Source organism: Phascolarctos cinereus, unplaced genomic scaffold (genome assembly GCF_003287225.1).
Source record: "Phascolarctos cinereus isolate Bilbo 61053 unplaced genomic scaffold, phaCin_HiC Scaffold_726;HRSCAF=1367, whole genome shotgun sequence".
Taxonomy (NCBI): domain Eukaryota; kingdom Metazoa; phylum Chordata; class Mammalia; order Diprotodontia; family Phascolarctidae; genus Phascolarctos; species Phascolarctos cinereus.
In genome coordinates, this window is record NW_027556098.1 from 12,682,622 (window position 1) to 12,702,881 (window position 20,260).

A 20,260-nucleotide genomic window follows, 5' to 3' on the forward strand; every position below is an offset into this window, starting at 1 on the left:
TCAATGTCTTCAAGTCATACTCATCTTTAAATCTGTATAGTTAAGTATGAGATTACTCCTTCAGGTCAATTATAATTACTACTGAGGTAACAACTTCAAAAAGATTGTTGCTTTTTTAATTAATAAACAAAACAAAACAAAATACAACACCACCAGAAACAGAATAACACCCTTGAAAAATGAAATACAATCACAGTTGTCTGAGTAGTAAAATATTGGCACATGGTAATTAATTAACATGTGACCTAAAATGCATCAATTTCTCATTTAGCTTATTGTTATGACTACAAAATAATATTTATGAAATACCTGCTTACTATGCTGACAGTTGTTGTAGTCAGGAAATAAGAGGAAATCATTCACTATACTTCAGATTTTTATTTAATACTCTGAAAGCAGGGCTCTAATATACTCAAGTTGAGCTAGCTACTAATCTAAGCGCCAAAAACTTAGGGTTCTCTTTATCTGAAGTAATGCATGGAAGGTCATACATCTTGGCTCAATACCCTGCTGATTTACTCAATGAAAATTTGGCAGGGCGACAGCAGCTTTCTAATTTTTTTCGGTGAAGGCTGGACCCAAAGCACTGCTTGAGGCAGGGAATTTATGTAAATGCGTATGCTCTCTTGCTAAGCATATCTCTGCCAGATTCATCCTAGCTATAGCACGTGACCCCTAGACTACAGACTTCCTGTAGGCTAATTTTAAGCTTTAAGAGGATGCCTTAAAATCAATCAACATCTAGCAAATACAAACCAGAGTTAAATTTTTGCCTACTTTAAAAATGCCTTCACTCAGAGGAAAAAAACAACTCTGTAGCCTAAACGAATGTGCAAACTCATATTCAGTTTCTTAAGTGCTTAGGTCTATTGGCTGTTGGGCTGAAGACAGAAGAAAGGTCCTACTGTGTGTGTATGAATCAGCATGGTGTTGGACAATGCTGGCCTTTAAGTTATTAAGAAAAATATTATCTGTGTCACCTTGGGCAAGTTGCTTATTAACCTCTAGCAAGTCACTTAACCTTTTTTGCCTCAGTTTCCTCATCTGCTAAACGGGCTAGAGAATGAAACCGCAAACCACTCCAGTATCTTTGCCAAGAAAACCCCAAATGGGGTCACAAAGAGTCAGATACGACTGAAAAAGATGGAACAAATAAGTTGTAGAGCACAAACCAACCTGCACAGGTAGTGGGAGTTTCCTCACTGGAAGATTCCTATAAGAGGTCTGGTCATAAAACAAAACTAAGAGTAAAACACCATGCAAGGCACTTGGGAATGCAAAAACCCAGCAATCCTTTTCCTCAAGGGTTTTATATTCTATTATCAATGTCAACATCTACAGACAGGGACACTGGCCAAATGATCTCTCTTCTAGTACATCTGGGATTCTTTTTAGAATGAACCACGACCAGGTAAAAGAGTGATTTCCCCCTCCCGTTTTATCAGAAGGCTACCACCAAGTTCACAACTTATACATCTTGACTGGTTAGTGTGAAGAATCACCAAAAGCATCCAGCTGGCTCACCAGCGCCCTGGAGATGATTTGGTTGTAATTGCTGTTTTTTTCCCCTACTGTTTTAAAAATCATCTTCCATTGCTGCTGTTATCACTTTTATCCATGCCCTTCATTTACTTCCCTCACCTCTGGTTCATATTTCTTTTTTTTCCTTTTCTCTGCTTCTTAAATTCTGCACAATCCTTTCTCTGTTGAGGCATCTGTTCCCATTTCTTCTGACTTTCCACAGGAATAAACAGCACAGCCCCAGCCTGGTGCCAATCTTCTCTTTTAAAATTCATTTGATGAGTGTCTTTAGCTACTGGCAGTACCCCCTCTTTTCTTTTGTGCATCTGATTGACCCTTTCAAGCTTCTCTTCAGCTATATTTAATTACAATTTGTGATTTGTGATCACACTAGATTATCCATGCAGCTTTTCTAGTCTGTGTGAAATTACCACTTGATTTGTGTTTTAAAAAAAAAAAAGGAAAGCGATTTCTCTATAATGTGGATTCTGGAGGAGGTGTGGAATTATAGCTGTAAAGGAAACACAGTCACTGTGCTCACAGTTAATTACTTGATAAATCACACCAAGACTTGTTGAGTTTTTCTTCTTTCTATAAAGAGAGAGGAGGAGAGAGAATAAGAGCAGAGACAGAGAGACCAACAGAGAAAGAGACACAGAGAGACAGACAGAAAAAGACAGATTTCACTGGCACTTCTCTGGCTACAATTACGAACAAGGAAACAGGCCACAAAAAAATCCATTATACTTTTGAAGAGCTCTCTCATCCTAACAACCTGTGTGTAAGATGGGCACTAGGACCCTCTTGTGAAAAGGAGAAACACAAAGCATTATATATTTATAAAGGGCTCCCCTGTCTGTCTCTTCCTGGTATTGTGAAATGATCTTGGGAGGAGTGTGGGAAATGCAAAATTACTATGAACCAAGCTTCCTAGGAATCACAAAAGAGATAGCAAAAGAGCACTCTATTAACCTCAAGAAGACAAGAGTCAGCAGAGCTTTATATATTAAAGCCAGACTGCCATAACTAATTAAAAAATAAATTCAAATTCTGTTGGTGCTACACCTGGTAATTATGTTAACTAGGTTTTACAGCTCCCCCTCTCCCAGCAAGACACGGTTTCCAAACTATTTTTATTCTTTACACAGGCATAAAAAGGACATAAAAATATGCGATCAAATCAATAAATATGTACTGAAAACCTAACTTGTGCAAGACACAGTAATGAATAACCATCACTAACAACCAACAATAACAAAAACCAAAGAAAGATAAGATAAAAGGTGAAAGATAAGATTTTTTAAATCATGGAGAACTATTAAAGATCTAAGGATCATATGAGTTGTGTCCTGCCTTGGAGGTATAGGGACGGGATAAATAACTTCCTGAGACCCTTTCTAGTCCTTTGATAGAAACAAAACAAAGCTAAACAAACAAAAAAAGAACCCACTAAAACCCAAAACAAAATAGGAGGTGTAGTTTTTTGTCTTGCCAATATGTCTCTGGGGAACATACTTCACCCTGCAAGTGTCATGTTGTCATTAGAGGTTCTCAATGAAAAGCTTGAACTACATGCTCTAAGGTCCCTTCTGGCACTTAGACTTTATGATTCGTGTGTGTGTGTGTGTGTGTGTGTGTGTGTGTGGTGTGTGTGTGTGTGTGTGTGTGAGAGAGAGAGAGAGAGAGAGAGAGAGAGAGAGAGAGAGAAGAAAGAGAGAGAGAGAGTGATTTATTTTTTTTTACTGTGGCCACAGAAGTCAACACTCACCTTGTTCTCTGGTCCTTTCTTTCCTCCCATATTTCTCTCTCCCCCTTTCCTCATCTCCTCCAAACCCTCATTTTTCTTCCTTCCCTTTCCCCTCTGCATGCTTCTCTTGGTATTTTTCTCATTCCCTTCCTTCTCTGGTCCTCACCAAACTCATCAATAATCTTTTTTTGGGAGGGATTTCTTTCCTTGGATATTCCTGATGGTAGTAGTAGTAGTAATGATAATGATAACAATATTTATATACAACACTCACTTTGTGCCAAGTACTGAGCTAAGGACTTTACAATTATTATCTGTTTTGATCCTCATAATATCCCAAGGACGTAGGTGCTTTTATTATCATTATCTCCATTTTACAGATGAGGAAACTGAGGCAAACAGATGTTAATTGATCTACCCAGGGTCACACAGCTACTATATTTCTGAGGCTGGATCTGAATTCACTTCATCCTGATTCCAGGCTCAGTGCTTCCTCTTCTCTACTCTTCCTGACTTATTCTCTCCATTACCACCTCCCTAAACGTTTTTCCTTTAACCTTGATTTTTCTTTTCCTTCTTTCTTTCTATAAGCAATACTTAATACAGAAATACTGCATTAAAGGTAGGTGAAGTAAGAGAGAAAGAACCAAAATTTTAGAGGCAGAGAGGTCATCAAGACAGCATCTTCACCAAGGTATTTATCACTAATTCTAATTTACGATTAATAGCTAACTTTTATATAGCACTTTAAGGTTTGCAAACTGCTTTACAAATATTATCTTGTTTGATCCTCACAACAACCCTGAAGTTAAGTGACTTGCCCAGGGTCACATAGCTAGTGAAGTGTCCGAGGCCACATTTGAACTCGGGTCTTCTGGACTCTAGGTCCAGCGCTTAAGCCATTGTCCCACCTAAGCTACCTTTTAAGACACTGAGCTTCAGAAAATCACACATCTACAAAGCAGAAGAGGATATGGAGCTCTTGCTTCTTAATTTAGTGTTGTTTTACTATACAAACATGTTTTGATTCTGAGTTTTAAAGACTAACAAAATGCTGAATCACACCTTTTTCCTATCCTCACCAAACAAGATTATTTATTTTTATTTTTTTTTGCACACTCAATTTTACTGATTATTCATTTCTCCCCAAATAAACAAAACAATGTTGTTAATCTTGTCATTCATAGTTTCATGCAAAATATGTAAAAGGATGAATGAAAAAGCATCTACCGACAGCTTATTAGGAGCCAAGTCCTGTGTTAAGCCCTGGTATACAAAAATGAAATTAGCCCTTTCCTCAGGAAGAAATGGAGTCCGAGGGGAACTGGGTTCACATTCTGATTCACCTACTTATCACTTCTGTGTGACCTTAGGAAGGTCACAATCTCTCCATACTTCAGTTTTCGCATCAAAAAGTGGTTGAGCTAAATGACCTTTAAGGTCCAATTTAGCTCTAAACCTGTAATCCTGTGGCATAATCTGTGTTATGTAAACTTCCTTTCATCCTTTCATAAATACCTTCTGAATGAATGAATCCAAGATCTTGTCAAAGTGACTAAAAATCTGAAAAACTGATGAAAGCATTGGTGATATTTCAGAATTTTCCTGCTTTGTTTCTTGTGTATTGTAAGAATATGTGTGGATTTTCTTTTCCCATGAGTTAGAAAGATGTTCTCAGGTTTTTCCCAGCTTTATAATTTTTTACAATGAGATATTGGAATTGGAAATGGTCTATTAGAAATTAACTCATTACTTTAAAAAAAAACCCCACCATAAATGTTAATTGTTTTACCATACACCTGGGAGAAAAAAGATTATTAATAAAAAAGATCTATTAGATCACCTAATAAAAATAACATGTCATATAATACAGAGAAATGCAAGAGGCAGTGGCAGTACGGCCAGTTAGATAGAGGTCTGGCCTTAGAATCAGGAAGCTCTGTGTTCAAATTCCATGACTTCCACTCATTGGGGTGACCTAGAGCAAATCACTTTATTTTCTTGGAGCCCCAGGAAATTCTGTAATACTGCAAATGGCAAGGCCATTTGCATTTCCTCACTGTTAGCTTCTTGTACCAAGAAAATTACAGGTTTAGTGGAAAAAAAATAGTAATACATAAAAATGAAATATTATAAAAATGGAAAGAAAAGAAAGTTAATGTCTTTTTACTTTTTAAAATTAGTTTTGCAAATTATTGATTGGCTCAAATGTTCACCAACTTTAAATTTCACCTTTTAAGATAATCTAAAGGACATCTAAATGTATACACACATATACAAACACATATGTGTATATATATGATATACACACATGCCCCATCACATTTTTATCATTATTACTGCTGTTGTCAAGAATAATTCACACATGTGTAACTTTAAGATTTATAAAGTATTTTTTTCAATTCAGTTAATCAGATATTTATTAAGCACCTATTATATACAAGATACTATGCTAGTTGTTAGACTGACATAGACAAAATATGGAACAGCTCCTTAAGAAGCTTATATACTAGTAGGAATTATGGACAAAGTACAAAAATATAAAGTATGTACAAGTTGCTGTTCAGTCATTTTTCAATCATGTCCGACTCTTCATGACCCCATTTGGGGTTTTCTTGGCAAAGATACTGGAGTCATTTGCCATTTCCTTCTCCAGCTCATTTTAAAGATGAGGAACTGAGGCAAACAGGGTTAAATGACTTGCCCAAGGTCACACAGCTAGTAAGTGTCTGAGGGAAGGTCTGAACTCAGGTCCTCCTTGCTCCGTGCCTGGCACTCTATCCACTGCACCACCTAGCTAGCCCCAATAAACAGCTATTCCAAGAGGGAGAAAATACCAACTGTATAGTTTATTAGAAAAGTTTTCCTCAGTCTTAAATGTTACATGCTAGGCTAAATGGAAGAGATAGAGTAAGCCAGACTATATGCAAATGCTTCCTCTAAAGAAGAGAAAATAGAACTGGAAAAACCAGGTCTGCTTAATTCAATCAAGTAACACGTAGATTATTAATTGCCTATTAGTATGCCAGGCATTGCCATTATAAAATTAAAAGTGAAACTTTAGCTCCTGCCCTCAAGGAGTCTATATTCAATTAGGAGAGAGAACATACAAATACACAAGTACGTGTGCGTGCACACACATAGACACACACATGCACAAACACATGTAACCATAAAAAAAAAAGTATAAGCAAGAAACATTTCTTGCCTTTCTTTTCTTTCTAGTTTTACATATCTATAAGCGCATGTTTCAAAGATGACACTGTTGTGTGGGACTGGTTAAGAACTGATAAGAACACAACAGTGTTCACTTACCCCCACAGAATGGCTATTTGGAAACACACAAAACTCCCAAGTTTTGCTGCCATACAACAGTCATAAAACCATAGCTTACAATAGCTTGTTCAATATGCATAAGCTCAGTTTTTCTATATTTTTTAAAAATCAACGCAAATGTGACATATGGTTTCTTTCTTACTTCCTTTTTTTTGGAATGGCTTTATTTATTTCAAATCCTAAAATAAGGACAGTCTTCAAAACTTACATGCCCATTAGTAACAATGCCAGCAATTTAAGCTGTGAGGCACATAGTACAACTGAGGTGGGCAAGTTTTCCCTATTATGTAGATAAAAGGAACCAAAGCTGAGGGAATTTAAATGAATTCCTCTAAGTCACACACGATGAACGCTGTTATTTAAACTCAGCTCTCCTGAACCCAAGTCCAGTATAATTAACAATCTAGAACAATTGGCCAAATGTTTTAGTGGAAAAAGTGATTAACTTCAACTTCTTTGTTGGAAGGCCTCAGTTTCCTCATCTGTAAAATGAGAAAATTAGACTAGAAAAAACTCCAGGTTTTCTCCCAGCTTTATAAATACGATAACTCACCTCTTAAAAAATTTTAATATACTGAAAACAGATGCTAAATATTCTCTTTTAAAATCTGCTAATAAACTAAAACATTGTAATGATCTATTAAAATTATCTTTAAAAAAAATCCATTTACTTTCCTTAGCTTTTTTGAAATTAACATTAAAATGTACTAATTGCATTAATTCTCACTAAATATATAAAGTCAAGGATGGACGGACTAAATCCCTGAAATTTGGAAATTAAAGCATTCATTTAAAACATTCAGTTTTTCTTGTTCTAAAAAGGTTTCATTTTTATGGAGTTTCAGAAGTGAGGGCAGTTCCTTGGTAAAAACACAAACTTTAAAAAGAAAAACAGCTGACAACACTTTTAGAGCAGCTCAGAAAAGCAACGGCTTCCTTAAAACAGATGTGCTGGCACCACACTACCTGTCACACCCAATTACTGCATAAATTTCTAAAACTTGATTGCAAGCAAATTTGTCTAATAATTACTGATGGTTCTCCAGAAAATTTTAATTAAAATATTAAGGACTCAAAATTTCCTCAAATACATTTTGAAAAGTATAGCATGAGGACAATCACTTCTCAAAGGAAAAGGCAACAGTGGTTTAAATCAATTTGGTAATCTCTTGCTAAATAATAATAATAAATTTTTAAAAGGCAGAAATATTTTTCCAGTGCAAATAAGACCTTTAGTTGGAAGGAGAAAAATTATGTGCTTGTTACTTTATTTTTCTATTTTATTTTTAATTTATGTAATAAACATTTCCATAACATAGTACAATAAAAAATCACCGTACATGAAACTGCAAGTCTATTATGCACAACTTGCTATTCCTTTCAAAAATACAACAAAATTATCATGTACATTTTTTCTTCTCTTCCCCCACCCTCCCAGAGATGCTTATTACTTTAAATAAATGCTTGTTGAATGATGTGAATATTATATCTGAATTTAAGACCAACATATCACACGACCTACCCACATAACATGAGTACCTACATAAGAGAAAGTCCCTCTTTTTAATAAGAAAACAGCCCCAAAACTCTATGTGGCCTTCCATGTCAGTATCAGAATATATATAGTGTTTAGATTAGAAGGCCTGAGACTCTCTTGATAAATACGAATTCAATACATGGCTTCTTTTTAAAATTAATTATAAATCAGAAAATAAAATCAATATGTTATTTCTAAACACTTAATTCACATTTATGAGCTATACTCAACAACTATCTTCAAGAGCATTGTAAACAGATGATAAACAAATTGTAAACAAATGCAAAAGAAAGAAAGAAAGCGTGTGTGGGGGAAGAGTGAGTTAACCCTTCCAAAACTCGTAGGAAAAAGAATTCCTTGTTTACTCACAGAAGTGTGCTGCTGTTCGTACCTTACTGTTAAGGTACAATGTGGCAGCCAATCTCCCTCATCATTCTCTGGATCCAGAGAATTTACTGTTCTCTGTCCAATCAAAATGAAAACAAAACTAAACCTCTTTCACTCTCTGTCCCCTATCAGATATATCACAAATGCCAAGGGCAAGAACAGTTTCGGTCTTTCATCTATAATGTTTTGTACTATGTCAAATGTGATTTTATATCTAGGGATTGAATGCTTTCAAGAAAGGAATATATCTCTAATTACTGGAAAATGCTGAAAGTCCAAAAGGAAGTAATATTTTATCTAGATAAAGATCATGTCTGACTGTCTATCTATCATCTACCTATCTATTTATGTGTGTATAAATGTACACATATACATGTGTGTATATATACACACACACACACACACACAAACCTGCAGTGAATATATAAATAAGTAAATAAGACAACATATTTATTATTGCCCTATGAAATACAATTTTCTTAGCACAGGGCCTCATACAAAGTGAATGGTCAAATGTTTATTGAATCTGTTAAAAAATCTGGACTGAATTCTAATTTGATAATACGCATATTAAAGGGGAAAATATTGTGACATGATATTAGAATTTTGGAGCTGGGAGGGAGTTCACAATCTCTTGGTTCAGTCTCTTAACTAGGTAATATCATGGCCAGAATTAAAATTTGAGGGTTTTGACTTTCTAGTCCAATAATTTTTCTATTATACCACACCACTTTGCTCAGTCATCAGTGACAGAGAGAGGTTTGTCTTTGTAGGTACTGCAGAGCAGTTATTGTTATCCCCATTTTACAGATGAGAAAACTGAGGCTCAGCGAGATGAAGTGGTTTGTCCAGAGTCACATGACTAGTGCCAGGAATGGGATTCAAATCTAAGTATTTCCTGATTCACATTCCACTCTCTGCTATGATATAAAAGTCTCCCTACTAGTGCAATGAGGAAATCTGTGGAAAATGAGATAGCTTCCTCCCTCCTTCTCCTAGTGCTAAAAATTACTTTAGGAGATTAATATATATAGAATATGTTTCTTATATTATTTATTAATATTATATATTATTATATTATAATATTTATGATAACTACAGAATCAATTCATAAATTTCTTCATCATCACTGCATTCTCTAACAATGCACATACTTTATTCAGGATGCTTTCTATTTGTGCCTTTTATCCTCATCAAAGACAGCCCAAAATGTGGGGGAATGGAAGATCCATGCCCTTTGTCATGATCTGGGTCCTATACCTAGGCACAGTCATGGAAAAGGGATACCTTTTATTTTACCTCTGCTTTAACCTAGTATCATTTATAACAGAACACTCTATACAGTTGACTTCACAAATGCTGCTTACTGACTGAAAAAGGAATAATTTACCTGACTCCTGGAGATAACGATATACCAAAAAATTCACTTCGTCGCTGGTTATGCTCATCTTAGCCCCACCTCAAAATGATGAGGTTTATAAGAAGTGTGATCCACCCTCTGTTAAAAAAAAAAGGAGAAAAAAAGAACAGCAATTGGTACACTACCTCTTCTGATTGTATTTACCTTAGGAATTATGGAAGAAAATGAGAGACATGAGTATGTACACACATTAAAATTATCAGTTTCTGACATGAAAGTGTCTACTTAGTTCAAAACTCTCACTCTGGGATGTTACTTGTATATGCCCAGATATGTTCCACACTGAGGTTAGGTATCACTAATAAGAAAAGTCTGTATTTTATAAGCATAGAACTCAGTAAGAAATAAATCCCACCACATACAAAAAAAGAAATTTATAAGCATTGAAGACTGAAAACAAACTAATAAAAATTATGTTTTCACTGGGCTTTGTAGATTACTATACTCCAAAGTGACCATTAAAATAGTACTTTCAAATGTCTGCATGCAGATGGGTGTTGTTTTAGGCATGAAATAGTTTTTTGGCTAGTATTTTTATTGTACAAGATAAATGATAACATAGAGATATATTACTGCCCCCTCCCCCCTTTCTAGAACACATGCTAAAACTGAGATAACATTTTCCTAAGGGCACATACAATGACAACATTTCAATTCTAAATGACACCACAGGCCATCTAGTCCAATTTGTTCACATGGGAAAAATTAATCTCCTCTAAGCATAACAGGCAAATGGTCCTCCAGTCTCTGTTTGAAGTTCTCCAGTGAAAGGAAACCTTCTCAAGTAGTTTATTCTACTTTAAGGCAGCTCCAATTATTAGAAAATTTTTTCCTTACATCGAATCTAAGTCAATCTCTCTCAGCAGCTTCCACCCATTAATCCTAGGTCTGCCCCCTGGGACTCAGACGAACAAGTGTAATCCTTCTTCCACATGACAGAGCTTTGAATACTTAAAGAAACCTATCCTTATTCCCCTAAGTCTTCTCTTCTCCAGAATAAATATTCTCAATTCCTTTAACATGAGCCTCACGTGGCAAGAGCGTTTCTGTTTACCCTCCTCTGGACACATTACAACTCATCAATGCTTTTCTTAAATCGGAGAGCCCCAAACTGAACACAACACTCCAAATGTGTATAGCCTGGATAAAGCAGACCAGGAATATCACCCTTCTAGTCTTAGACGATGCCTCTCTTAATGTACTTCAAGTTTACCCTGACTTCTGGGCTGCTGCATTATGGTGCTGAATCCTACTGAGTGATTACAGAATGCTGAAACTTCAGTCTTTTTCGGATGAATTCTTGCCTTAGCTATACCTCCTCCATCTTGTACTTAGGAAGTAGACGTTTTGGAACTCAACTGAAAACTCAACATTTATCTCTACATAACTTCATCTGATGAAGTTCAGCCCAATGTTCTAATGTATTCAGATCTTTGGGCATCTTGACTGTATCATCCAACATGTCAGCTATTTAACCTCTATAATTAATTTATTGAAGGGGACAGTCCTCATTTGTAGTTACAGCTGTTTAAAACCAGTTGTATTAAAACATATAAGAGGTCCTCCTCTTAAAGTGATAATAGGCAAATGCCACTTAAAGCGAATCCACTTAAACCAGGGACCAACAACCCCAAGAAAATAACGAACAGAGCCTTTTCTTCCAGAAAATGAAGTAAATTATAAAACTAAGTTTATGTTGTTTAACAAATTTTAAATTATGATTTCAACTGCGATAACAGAATGAACAAAGAATGTACCAACTACTGGCCATGCAATTTTGTTTGTAAACTTAAACGAGATAGTATATCTTCAGCATTTTTCACTGAACTCTACACAGCAAGAACATAAAGAAGGTCATTTTAATAAAAGTACTCTGGGGTTTCATCATATTTCCAAAGGAGCTTTCTTAATGTTTGAAAAATGTTTTTTTTTTCAAATGAAGATCTCTCCCCCCCACTCTCTCCCCTATCTGCACCGTTCTTCCCCCACATTGGGAAAGCAAGAAAAACAAACCTCCCTGTTACAAATATGTTTAGTCAAGCAAAACAAACGTCCACATTGGCTACATAAAAAAAAAAAGTTTCATTCTGTACTCTGAATCTTTCTTATCAGAAGACAGAGGTCTATTTCATCATAATTCCTACTGGTCATTATGATGACCCAAATTCCCAAGTCTTGTATTGTTATTGTATGAATTGTTCTCCCAGAAAATTTGGAACTCCAAATCTTGTGGAAGTGAATGTGGAAAACTAAACATAAATAAATTAATAAAATCTGAAAAAGAAAAAAAAAGAAATGAATTATTCTCCCAGTTCTGCTAACTTCAGTCTGCATCAATTCATACTGGCTTTCCCAGGTTTCTTATTATCTTTAGTGAAATTATTGATTGTTTTTATGATTAATTCTTTGACCCACCCATTCCTTAGAACTAGCTTATTTAGTTAATTTTTAATTGTTTCTTAAGTGGTCCTTTATTGAATACAATTTTATTGCATTTGCAATCCACAAAGGATGTTAAGTGTTTACACATGAGGTTTTATGTCCTAATATCCGGTCAGTTTTTGCGAAGGAGTCACATACAACTGAGAAATAGGTGTACTTTTTTCTATTCCCACTCAATAATCCATGAAGTTCTATTACAGCTAATTTTATTTCTCCCTGTAATCCACATTTAATGTATATATGTTTAATCTTTATATTAATTCATTGTCAGTGGTGCCTTACAGCAAAAAAATGTAGTTTCTTTGTTTATTCTCTTTTAATTGTCTTTATTTTTGCTCCTGTTTTGTCTAAGACCATGAACACAACTTCTGTCCTTTTTTACTTTAGCTGAAGCATAACCAGGATATGCTGGTAAATGTTTAACAACCCAATACTCCAAAAACAACAATGGCAACGATACAGATATATACATGACACACTTTCAAATATAATATGCATTATTTGCATTTCTCTGTCACTTTCTTAACCAACTGTCATTTCCTATACAATCAACAAAATAATAAATCAAACCCTGATTTGTTGCATTTGCCTTTTCCCAAGTGTAAATGCTTACACTGAAAATTTAATAATGAGCTCTTGTGAGCTGGTAAAAGCCGGCTCCAACACATTCTCGAGTATAATAAATTTCGCTCCAGCTTCTTTTTGTTTTTCTTCTAAGTATCATATTGCTAGGTTTTGTTTTCTAATCCATACTATTTACTATCACAGTTATGATCGTCTATTTCCCTCTATCCTGTTCTCTTATACTTTTCTTTCCTTCTCTTTATAAAGAAGAGAGGAGTGAGTTCAGTACTAGTGTTCTAGGTTTGTTGTAATATGCTTGCTCCTTCTCATCTTTCCTTCACCCAGAGTCTAATAATAGGATTCCCCCTCCCTTTATTTCTTTTCTTTTAAATTTCAAAATTTACCCAGTCTTTGTTTTGTTTCGGATTAATTCAATGACGTTTCTTGAGCTCATTTGTATTTCCTTTAGAATCTGTGTCTAATTTTTTAATTAAAAATATTTAAACAGTAAAAATTAATGAAAACATGCAATCAAATAAACTTATAAAAAAACAAGGGACTAGATCTTATAGAAACCTTTTAGTCTTTAACAAAGACTGACCAAACAAATGGATCAATATTAGAAGGGGGTGGGGGGAGCTTCTGTTTTCCTTCCCTGACTGCTCTAAGTTCCATTACCTTTGGCCCTGTTTGTTTTTTTTTTCTTTCTGAGTCAGTCAGTCACCAGGCATTTATGAAGTGCTAACATTGTGCTAAGTGCTGGGAATACAAAGGCAGCTATAGAAAGGCACAGTTCCTGCCCTTCAGAGGAAACAAAATGTACACAACTATGGATATACAAGATTTATACAGGGTGAATTGTAATCTCAGAAAAAGGAAGTGGAGTTGGGGGTATTGGAAAAGGTCTTTTGCAGAAGGTGGTATTTGAGCTGAGCCATGAAGGAAGTAAAGATGAGGAAGGAAGACATTACAGCCATGAAGGACAGCTAGTGAAAAGGCAGGGAGAAAAGACATCCAAAAAAAGGGAAAAGGATCTATTTGTACAAAAATATTTATACCAGATTTTTTTGGGGTGGCTAAGAATCGGAAATTGAGAGGATGCCCATCAATTGTGGAATGGCTAAACAAACTGTAGTGTACGATTGTGATGGGATATTATTATGCTATAAGAAATGACAAGCATGATGATTTCAGAAAAACAAGGAGAGACTGATACATAGTGAAGTGAACAGAACAGGATAACACTGTACACAGTAACAGCAATATTGTGTATTCTCAGCACTACAATGATCCAAAAGAATCCCAAAGGACTTATGATAAAGCATACTTACCTGCCTCCAGAGAAAGAACTGATACTGTCTGAATACAGACTGAAGCACGTTATTTTTTTGCTTCCTTCCTTTCTTCTTCCCTTCCATCTAATGTTGTACAAAATAACTAATATGGAAATGTTTGACATGACTGCACATGTATAAACTATATTGGATTGCCTACTGTCTCAGGTAGGAGGAAGGGCAGCAGGAATAGAATCTGGAACTCAAAACTTTTAAAAATGTTTAAAAAATTGTTTTAACATGTAACTGGGGGGAAAATATATATATTTTCTGAAAAAGGCAGGGAGTTGGGAGATAAAGAGTCAGCAAGATGGTTGGTGTCACTGGATCATAGTATACATGCAGTAAAGTGTAGGATTGTAAAGGTAAGAAGGTACCAGGTTGCGAAAAGCTTTAAAAATCAACAACAGAATTTTATACCTGATGTCAGAAGAAATAGGGAACCACTGAAGTTTATTGAGAAGGGGGAGGAGGAATTCCTTTCCTTTTAATATCAACAATAATAATAGCTGAAATTTATATAGTGCTTCAAGCTTAGCAAAGCATGTATCTTATCTCATTTGATCCTTATTATCTCTATTTTACAGAGGAAACTGAGTCAGAGATTAAATGATCTGTTTAAGGTCACACATCTAGTAAGTGTCTTAGGATTAGATCTCAGGTTTTTCTTATTCCAAGTCTAGTGATCTATCTACTGAGTCACCTTTAGGAATTTTAGCCAGATTATAGGATTTAGAACTGGAAAGGATCTTGGGGATCATGGAGAAAAGAAGGAAGAAAGGGAGGAAGGAAAAGGAGGAAACAAGAGTAAGAAAGGAAAGAAGGGAGTAAGGGAGGGAGGGAAGGAAGGAGGGATGGAGAAAGAGGAAGGAAGAGAAGAAGGGAGAGAGGAAGGAAGGAAGAAAGGAAGGAAAGAAAGACGGCTATGAGAAATGCACTTTGTAAACCTTTTCAAAATACTATATACATATGAGTTATTATAATTACAACCTAGCAGGGAAGATTAAAGAGGCACACAAATAAATTACATTAAGTGGGTTTTCATTTTCCATAACCAGAACAATCTCTCAGACTTGCAAAAACTACTGTTCTTCATACTTGTAATAAGTATGTAACAAGAAGTGTGTGTATAACCAGAAATACATCAATAGGTCCACTGTACCACATTTCCTTGCCCCTCTCCTTTTTTCTCCTTACGTCTTAATTTCTCAATCTCAGCAAAAGTTACCACTGAAGAAAAAGCTATATTATAAAACCGTGGATTATCTTATATGTAACATAGTCCCAATACCTATAGGTATGTCAATTCATATAACAATTATATTCTTGAAAAGTAATTTATAAAAGGGATTTAGATGCAACAAGGATGCTCAATTATATTATTAATTATTAATGGATTTATATAATTACTACTTTTCAAAATCCTATGTTTAATCCTATTATAAAGGAAGCATTATGTCCTCATTTAAGTGTTAAGTCATCTCTCTATATAAAGTTCCTAAGTGTCAATGACTTTCTACTATTACATGGTACCTACCATTGTCTCACGGTGTAATAAATGAATGCAGAACTAAAGACTGTGTGTGCACCATAGGCATGAATAATAAAGTAAATGCTAGTCCATTGCTCTTGGAAGAAGGTTCTTTAAGATGAGGCAATATCCGGACATCATTAGTATATTTTCCTTATGCATCTTAAAAAAAAAAATCAAAGTGCTCTTATCCACAGCAGACTACTCTTGCTTTCCTTGGGCAGATTAGTTTTGTTTCCAGATTTAAGTAAGGATCCTGGGGCTAAGCTGTTTGTTCAGATATGGTATTAACTCTACAGGCTTTCAATTTACAAATAACTTAGGCTACACCTACATGAGGTACTTAAAAGTCATTGTCAGTAATAAACATGGAGTTAACCCTATGAATAGGCTGCACCTGAAAGCAAATTCCAACTACTAATCTTTCTGGTGACCAGAACCAAAGGTTTTCCATAAAATATACCAGGGATATTCAAAACTGTTGGACTGGAACTTTCAAACATTATCATAATTGACTATGCATGTAAACCAATATTTGACTCAGACTAAGTTCCAGAGCTATATACAACATCAAAACACGCTGTTCAACATTCAGTAAATCATCTAAGGGCTTTGTGTGCTGAACTCCAAACCACCTCTTTGCTGCTTTTTTTGGCTTTAAAAAAAATGAATTCTTGATGAAATTTGGTTGTGAGTAGTTACTGCTTCTGAATGAAATTCATATGACTTTTATCTCACCAACATTCAACTCTAAGGCTGGAAAACAAAGTTTCTTCTTTAAAAAATTTTATCTGCCACAATTAAATTCCACAGACAGTGCCACAGTAAAATTATATTTAACCATCTATTACAAAGAAGACAATTCCAGGATTCTGCTGGTTGCTTTAATTCCATTTGAATGTGTTTTTGGCTGGCAACGTGGTCTCTCATTCACTGAAACCTCCTTTGGTAATTAGTAACTCCTGTTGCCTGGAGTAACACCTGCTCCTGCAGGCAAAGCTCATCAGCTAGAGTTCTTCCCACTTATCACATCACTCTGCAGGCCCTTCATAGCTCTAACAGATGTCTCTGGCGATCTACGAATGAGGTATTTCTCTTAAAGGGCCTGTTACACCTTTTATCATTTCTGCCACTGTCCCTCAGGCACTTGTAGTTTGGTACCAATTTTGAGGTAAATAATTTGATTGTCATGGTTAGATCAGCCACTCCCCTTTAACAACCTCCCCCACTCCCCACCTAGTTTAGGTATCTTACAAAAAAATTCCATTTTCTGGAAGAAGAGGAAAAAAAAGGGTTGTGGTTGAATTACTTCAGTCATGCCTGACTCTTTGTGCTTCCATTTGAGTTTTCTTGGCAAAGATACTGGAGGGATTTGCCATTTCTTTCTCCAGCTCGCTTTACAGATGAGGAAACTGAGGCAAACAGGGTTAAGTGACTTCCCCAGGATTACACAACTAGTTAAGTATCTGAGGCCAGATTTGAACTTATGAAGATGAGTACTTCCAGATTCCAAGCCCAGCTCTCTACCCATTGAACCACTTAGTTATAGTCTGTTAAAAGGAGACAACGTGCTAAGCAAATAAATAAAATAGGCATCTAGTGCCTGATGAACTCATTAATGTAATAAACATTTTATCTGTCTTTGGACTGGAATTGTGATTTCACTGGCATAGGATACTCCCAAGAGAGGAAATTCCCTCTGTCAAATCAGTTCATACCTGCTCTGCAACTTGCAGTCTGAAAGAGCTGGCTGGGAATTGGTAGGTTAAGAGACATGCCAGGGTCACACAGGTATCATGTGTCAAGAGGCAAGAATTGAACAAAGGTCTTCCTCATTGAAGTTAGCTCACTATCCACTACTAAATAAATAGTTATTAAACCCTCAATAGGAGGGTTTAGTGGATAGAGTGCTGGGCCTGGAGTCAGGAAGACCTGAGTTCAAATCTAGCTTCAGATACTTACTGGCTATGTGATGCTAGGTAAGTCTACTTAACTGCTGTCTGCCTCAGTTTCCTCATCTGTAAAATGGGGGATAATAATACTTCCCAGGGTTGTTTTGAGGATCAAATGAAATCAAAATTGTAAAGCATTTAGCCCAATGTCTGGAACGTGGTAAGTACTACGTAAATGTTAGCTATGATAATAATAATAACAACTATTATTCTAACTTATCTTTAAATCATTTAATTTATGGAATATTTTGGAACCATTAATTTGAACTTCACTAATTTAGAATAATAATTATTATTATGGGGATAGATACAAAGATAAAAATGACAATGCTGTAGCCCTTGATGAGGTTATAGTTTTATGTATTTGAATACATTATTTTTACAATATCTTCATAACTAAACTACTTTTTAAAGAAAAAAAGCTGGGTAAAATTAATCATAAACCATGCTATAATCCTACACATTAAAGGCAAAGTCCCTTTACCCACAATAAAACCCTGCCAGCATAAATTCTCTTTTTTACCCATTATTTGCATGTCCCAAATGTGTGTATACATACGAACACACACGTATATAATGTAGTTAATTTATCAGGAATTATTTTGACATGTGTCAGATGAGGTCTTTATACATGTTGCTAACCTTAGAAAGAAAAAAAACAAATGCAAGTATTAAAGATCTTCCTTTGCCTCAGTTTTTCCATTTTTCAGGGAACTAGGGGATATAGAGAGGAAAAAAGTTATGAGAATAGAGTTGGAAGTAATTATCAAAGGGTTCCTAGAGGAGCTCAGTTTTTAACCAGGACTTGAATGAAAAGTTATGGACAGGTAAAAGGCCTGATACCAAGACTTTTGGAGAAAAAGACATTCTGGAGAAGTAATGAAAGGAAAAAAAGAGAATCACAGAGGCCTTATGGTAAAATCTTTTCTTTAGAATTTAAAAATATTTTGGATAGAGTGCTAGAACTGGAGTGAGGAAGACAGAAGTTAAAAATCTGCCTCCGATACCAACTAGCAGTGTGACCCTGGGCAAGTCGTTTAACTTCTGTCTGCCTCAGTTTCCTTATCTGTAAAATGGAAATAATAATAGGACCTACCTCTCAGACATGTTGTGAGGATCTAATGAGATCATAATTGTAAAGTGCTTTGCAAACCTTAAGGTGCTATATAAAGACTAGCCATCATTATTAGTATTACTACTCACATTTAAATGATTCTGCTACTTCCTAATAAGGTAGTTACAGCTTATTATGAGTAACTTGCAATCTATCACTTAATTTATGGAATATAATGGAACCATTAATTTGAACTCCACTAATTTAGAATCAGGATAATGTTACCTAGCTGGAATAAGGCTTACCTTTGTTTCACCTGTGAAAAAAACCTAAGACCAGATTTTTCCAAAATACCAACTGTTTGTCTAAGAAAGTGTGTGAATGAATCAGTGCAATCCAACACTGCTACTTCTTAAAAAAAAAATTCTAAGCATATGTCTTCTTGATGGTTGATTAGTTATATTGTAATATGAGAAACAACATTGAATTTATTAATAAAAATATCCGATTTCAATAGCTGAAAAACCCTAATGTGATCAAGGCTATATTCAGAGTCAAGAAAATCTGAGTCCAAATCCTATCACAGACACTAGCTGTGGGACTGTGGCCAAGTCATTTAAACTCTGAGCCTCAGTTTACTCATCTTGAAAAAGGGGACAATAACACCCGTTTGTGAGGATCAAAGAAGATAATTTATGTATGATGCCTTGTAAACCTTAAGGCATAATGCAAGTATAAATTATTATTGTTGTTGTTAGGTCAAATTTGTAAGTATTTATTAACTGTCTACAGGCCCTCTGATAACGATTAGATATAGAAAGACAAAAACACCACAAAGAGCTCACAATCATAGGGGGGAAATAAGCAATTACGTAGAAACAAGATATATACAAAATAAATTGTAAATTATCTCATGGGGAAGGCATCAGCATTGAGGGATACTGGGAAAAGCAGAAGGTGAGATTTGAGCTGGGACTATAAAGAATCAAGGGAAGCCAGGAGATGGAGACAAGGAGGGAAAGAATTCTAGGCATGAGGGGCAGCCATTGAAAAGGCACAGATGTGAGAGATGGATTGTATTGTTTGAGGAACAGCAAGGATCACTGGGTTACACAGTATCTAGAGGGGAATGAGACATAAGAAGACTGGAATGGTAGGAAGGGGCCAGGTTATGAAGGGTTTAAAAGCAAAGCAGGGTTTTATATTGAATAAGAAGTGACATAGCTAAACGTGCTTTGGCAAAGGCACAGTATACACAAAGGGGGAAGTGATAATTTCACTGCTCTCTGATCTGGTTAGAGGATTTCTGCAGTATTGTGTTCAGTTTTGCTTGACACATTTCAGGATAAATTTGGGGAACACAGAGAAAAGGGCAGTTAGGATAGTGATGGGAATGAAGACCAATAAAAGAACCAGAGATATTTAGCCTGGAAAA

The 20,260-nt window shown here is 35.5% G+C and overlaps 1 protein-coding gene across 7 annotated transcripts in view; it reads right to left on the reverse strand.

Annotated features, from left to right (window-relative positions):
- TBL1X (transducin beta like 1 X-linked) overlaps positions 1 to 20,260 on the reverse strand; it is a 371,320-nt gene that overhangs the window by 94,542 nt on the left and 256,518 nt on the right. For 6 of the 7 annotated variants that reach the window (XM_021006254.2, XM_078146115.1, XM_021006255.2 and 3 more), the window contains one exon: positions 9,919 to 10,026. The exons of the other annotated variant lie outside the window; for it this stretch is intronic. In XM_021006254.2, coding sequence (XP_020861913.1) covers positions 9,919 to 9,976 — 58 coding nt within the window. In that variant the 5' untranslated portion in view covers positions 9,977 to 10,026. The remainder of the gene's footprint in view (positions 1 to 9,918; positions 10,027 to 20,260) is intronic. 7 annotated transcript variants of the gene reach the window in all.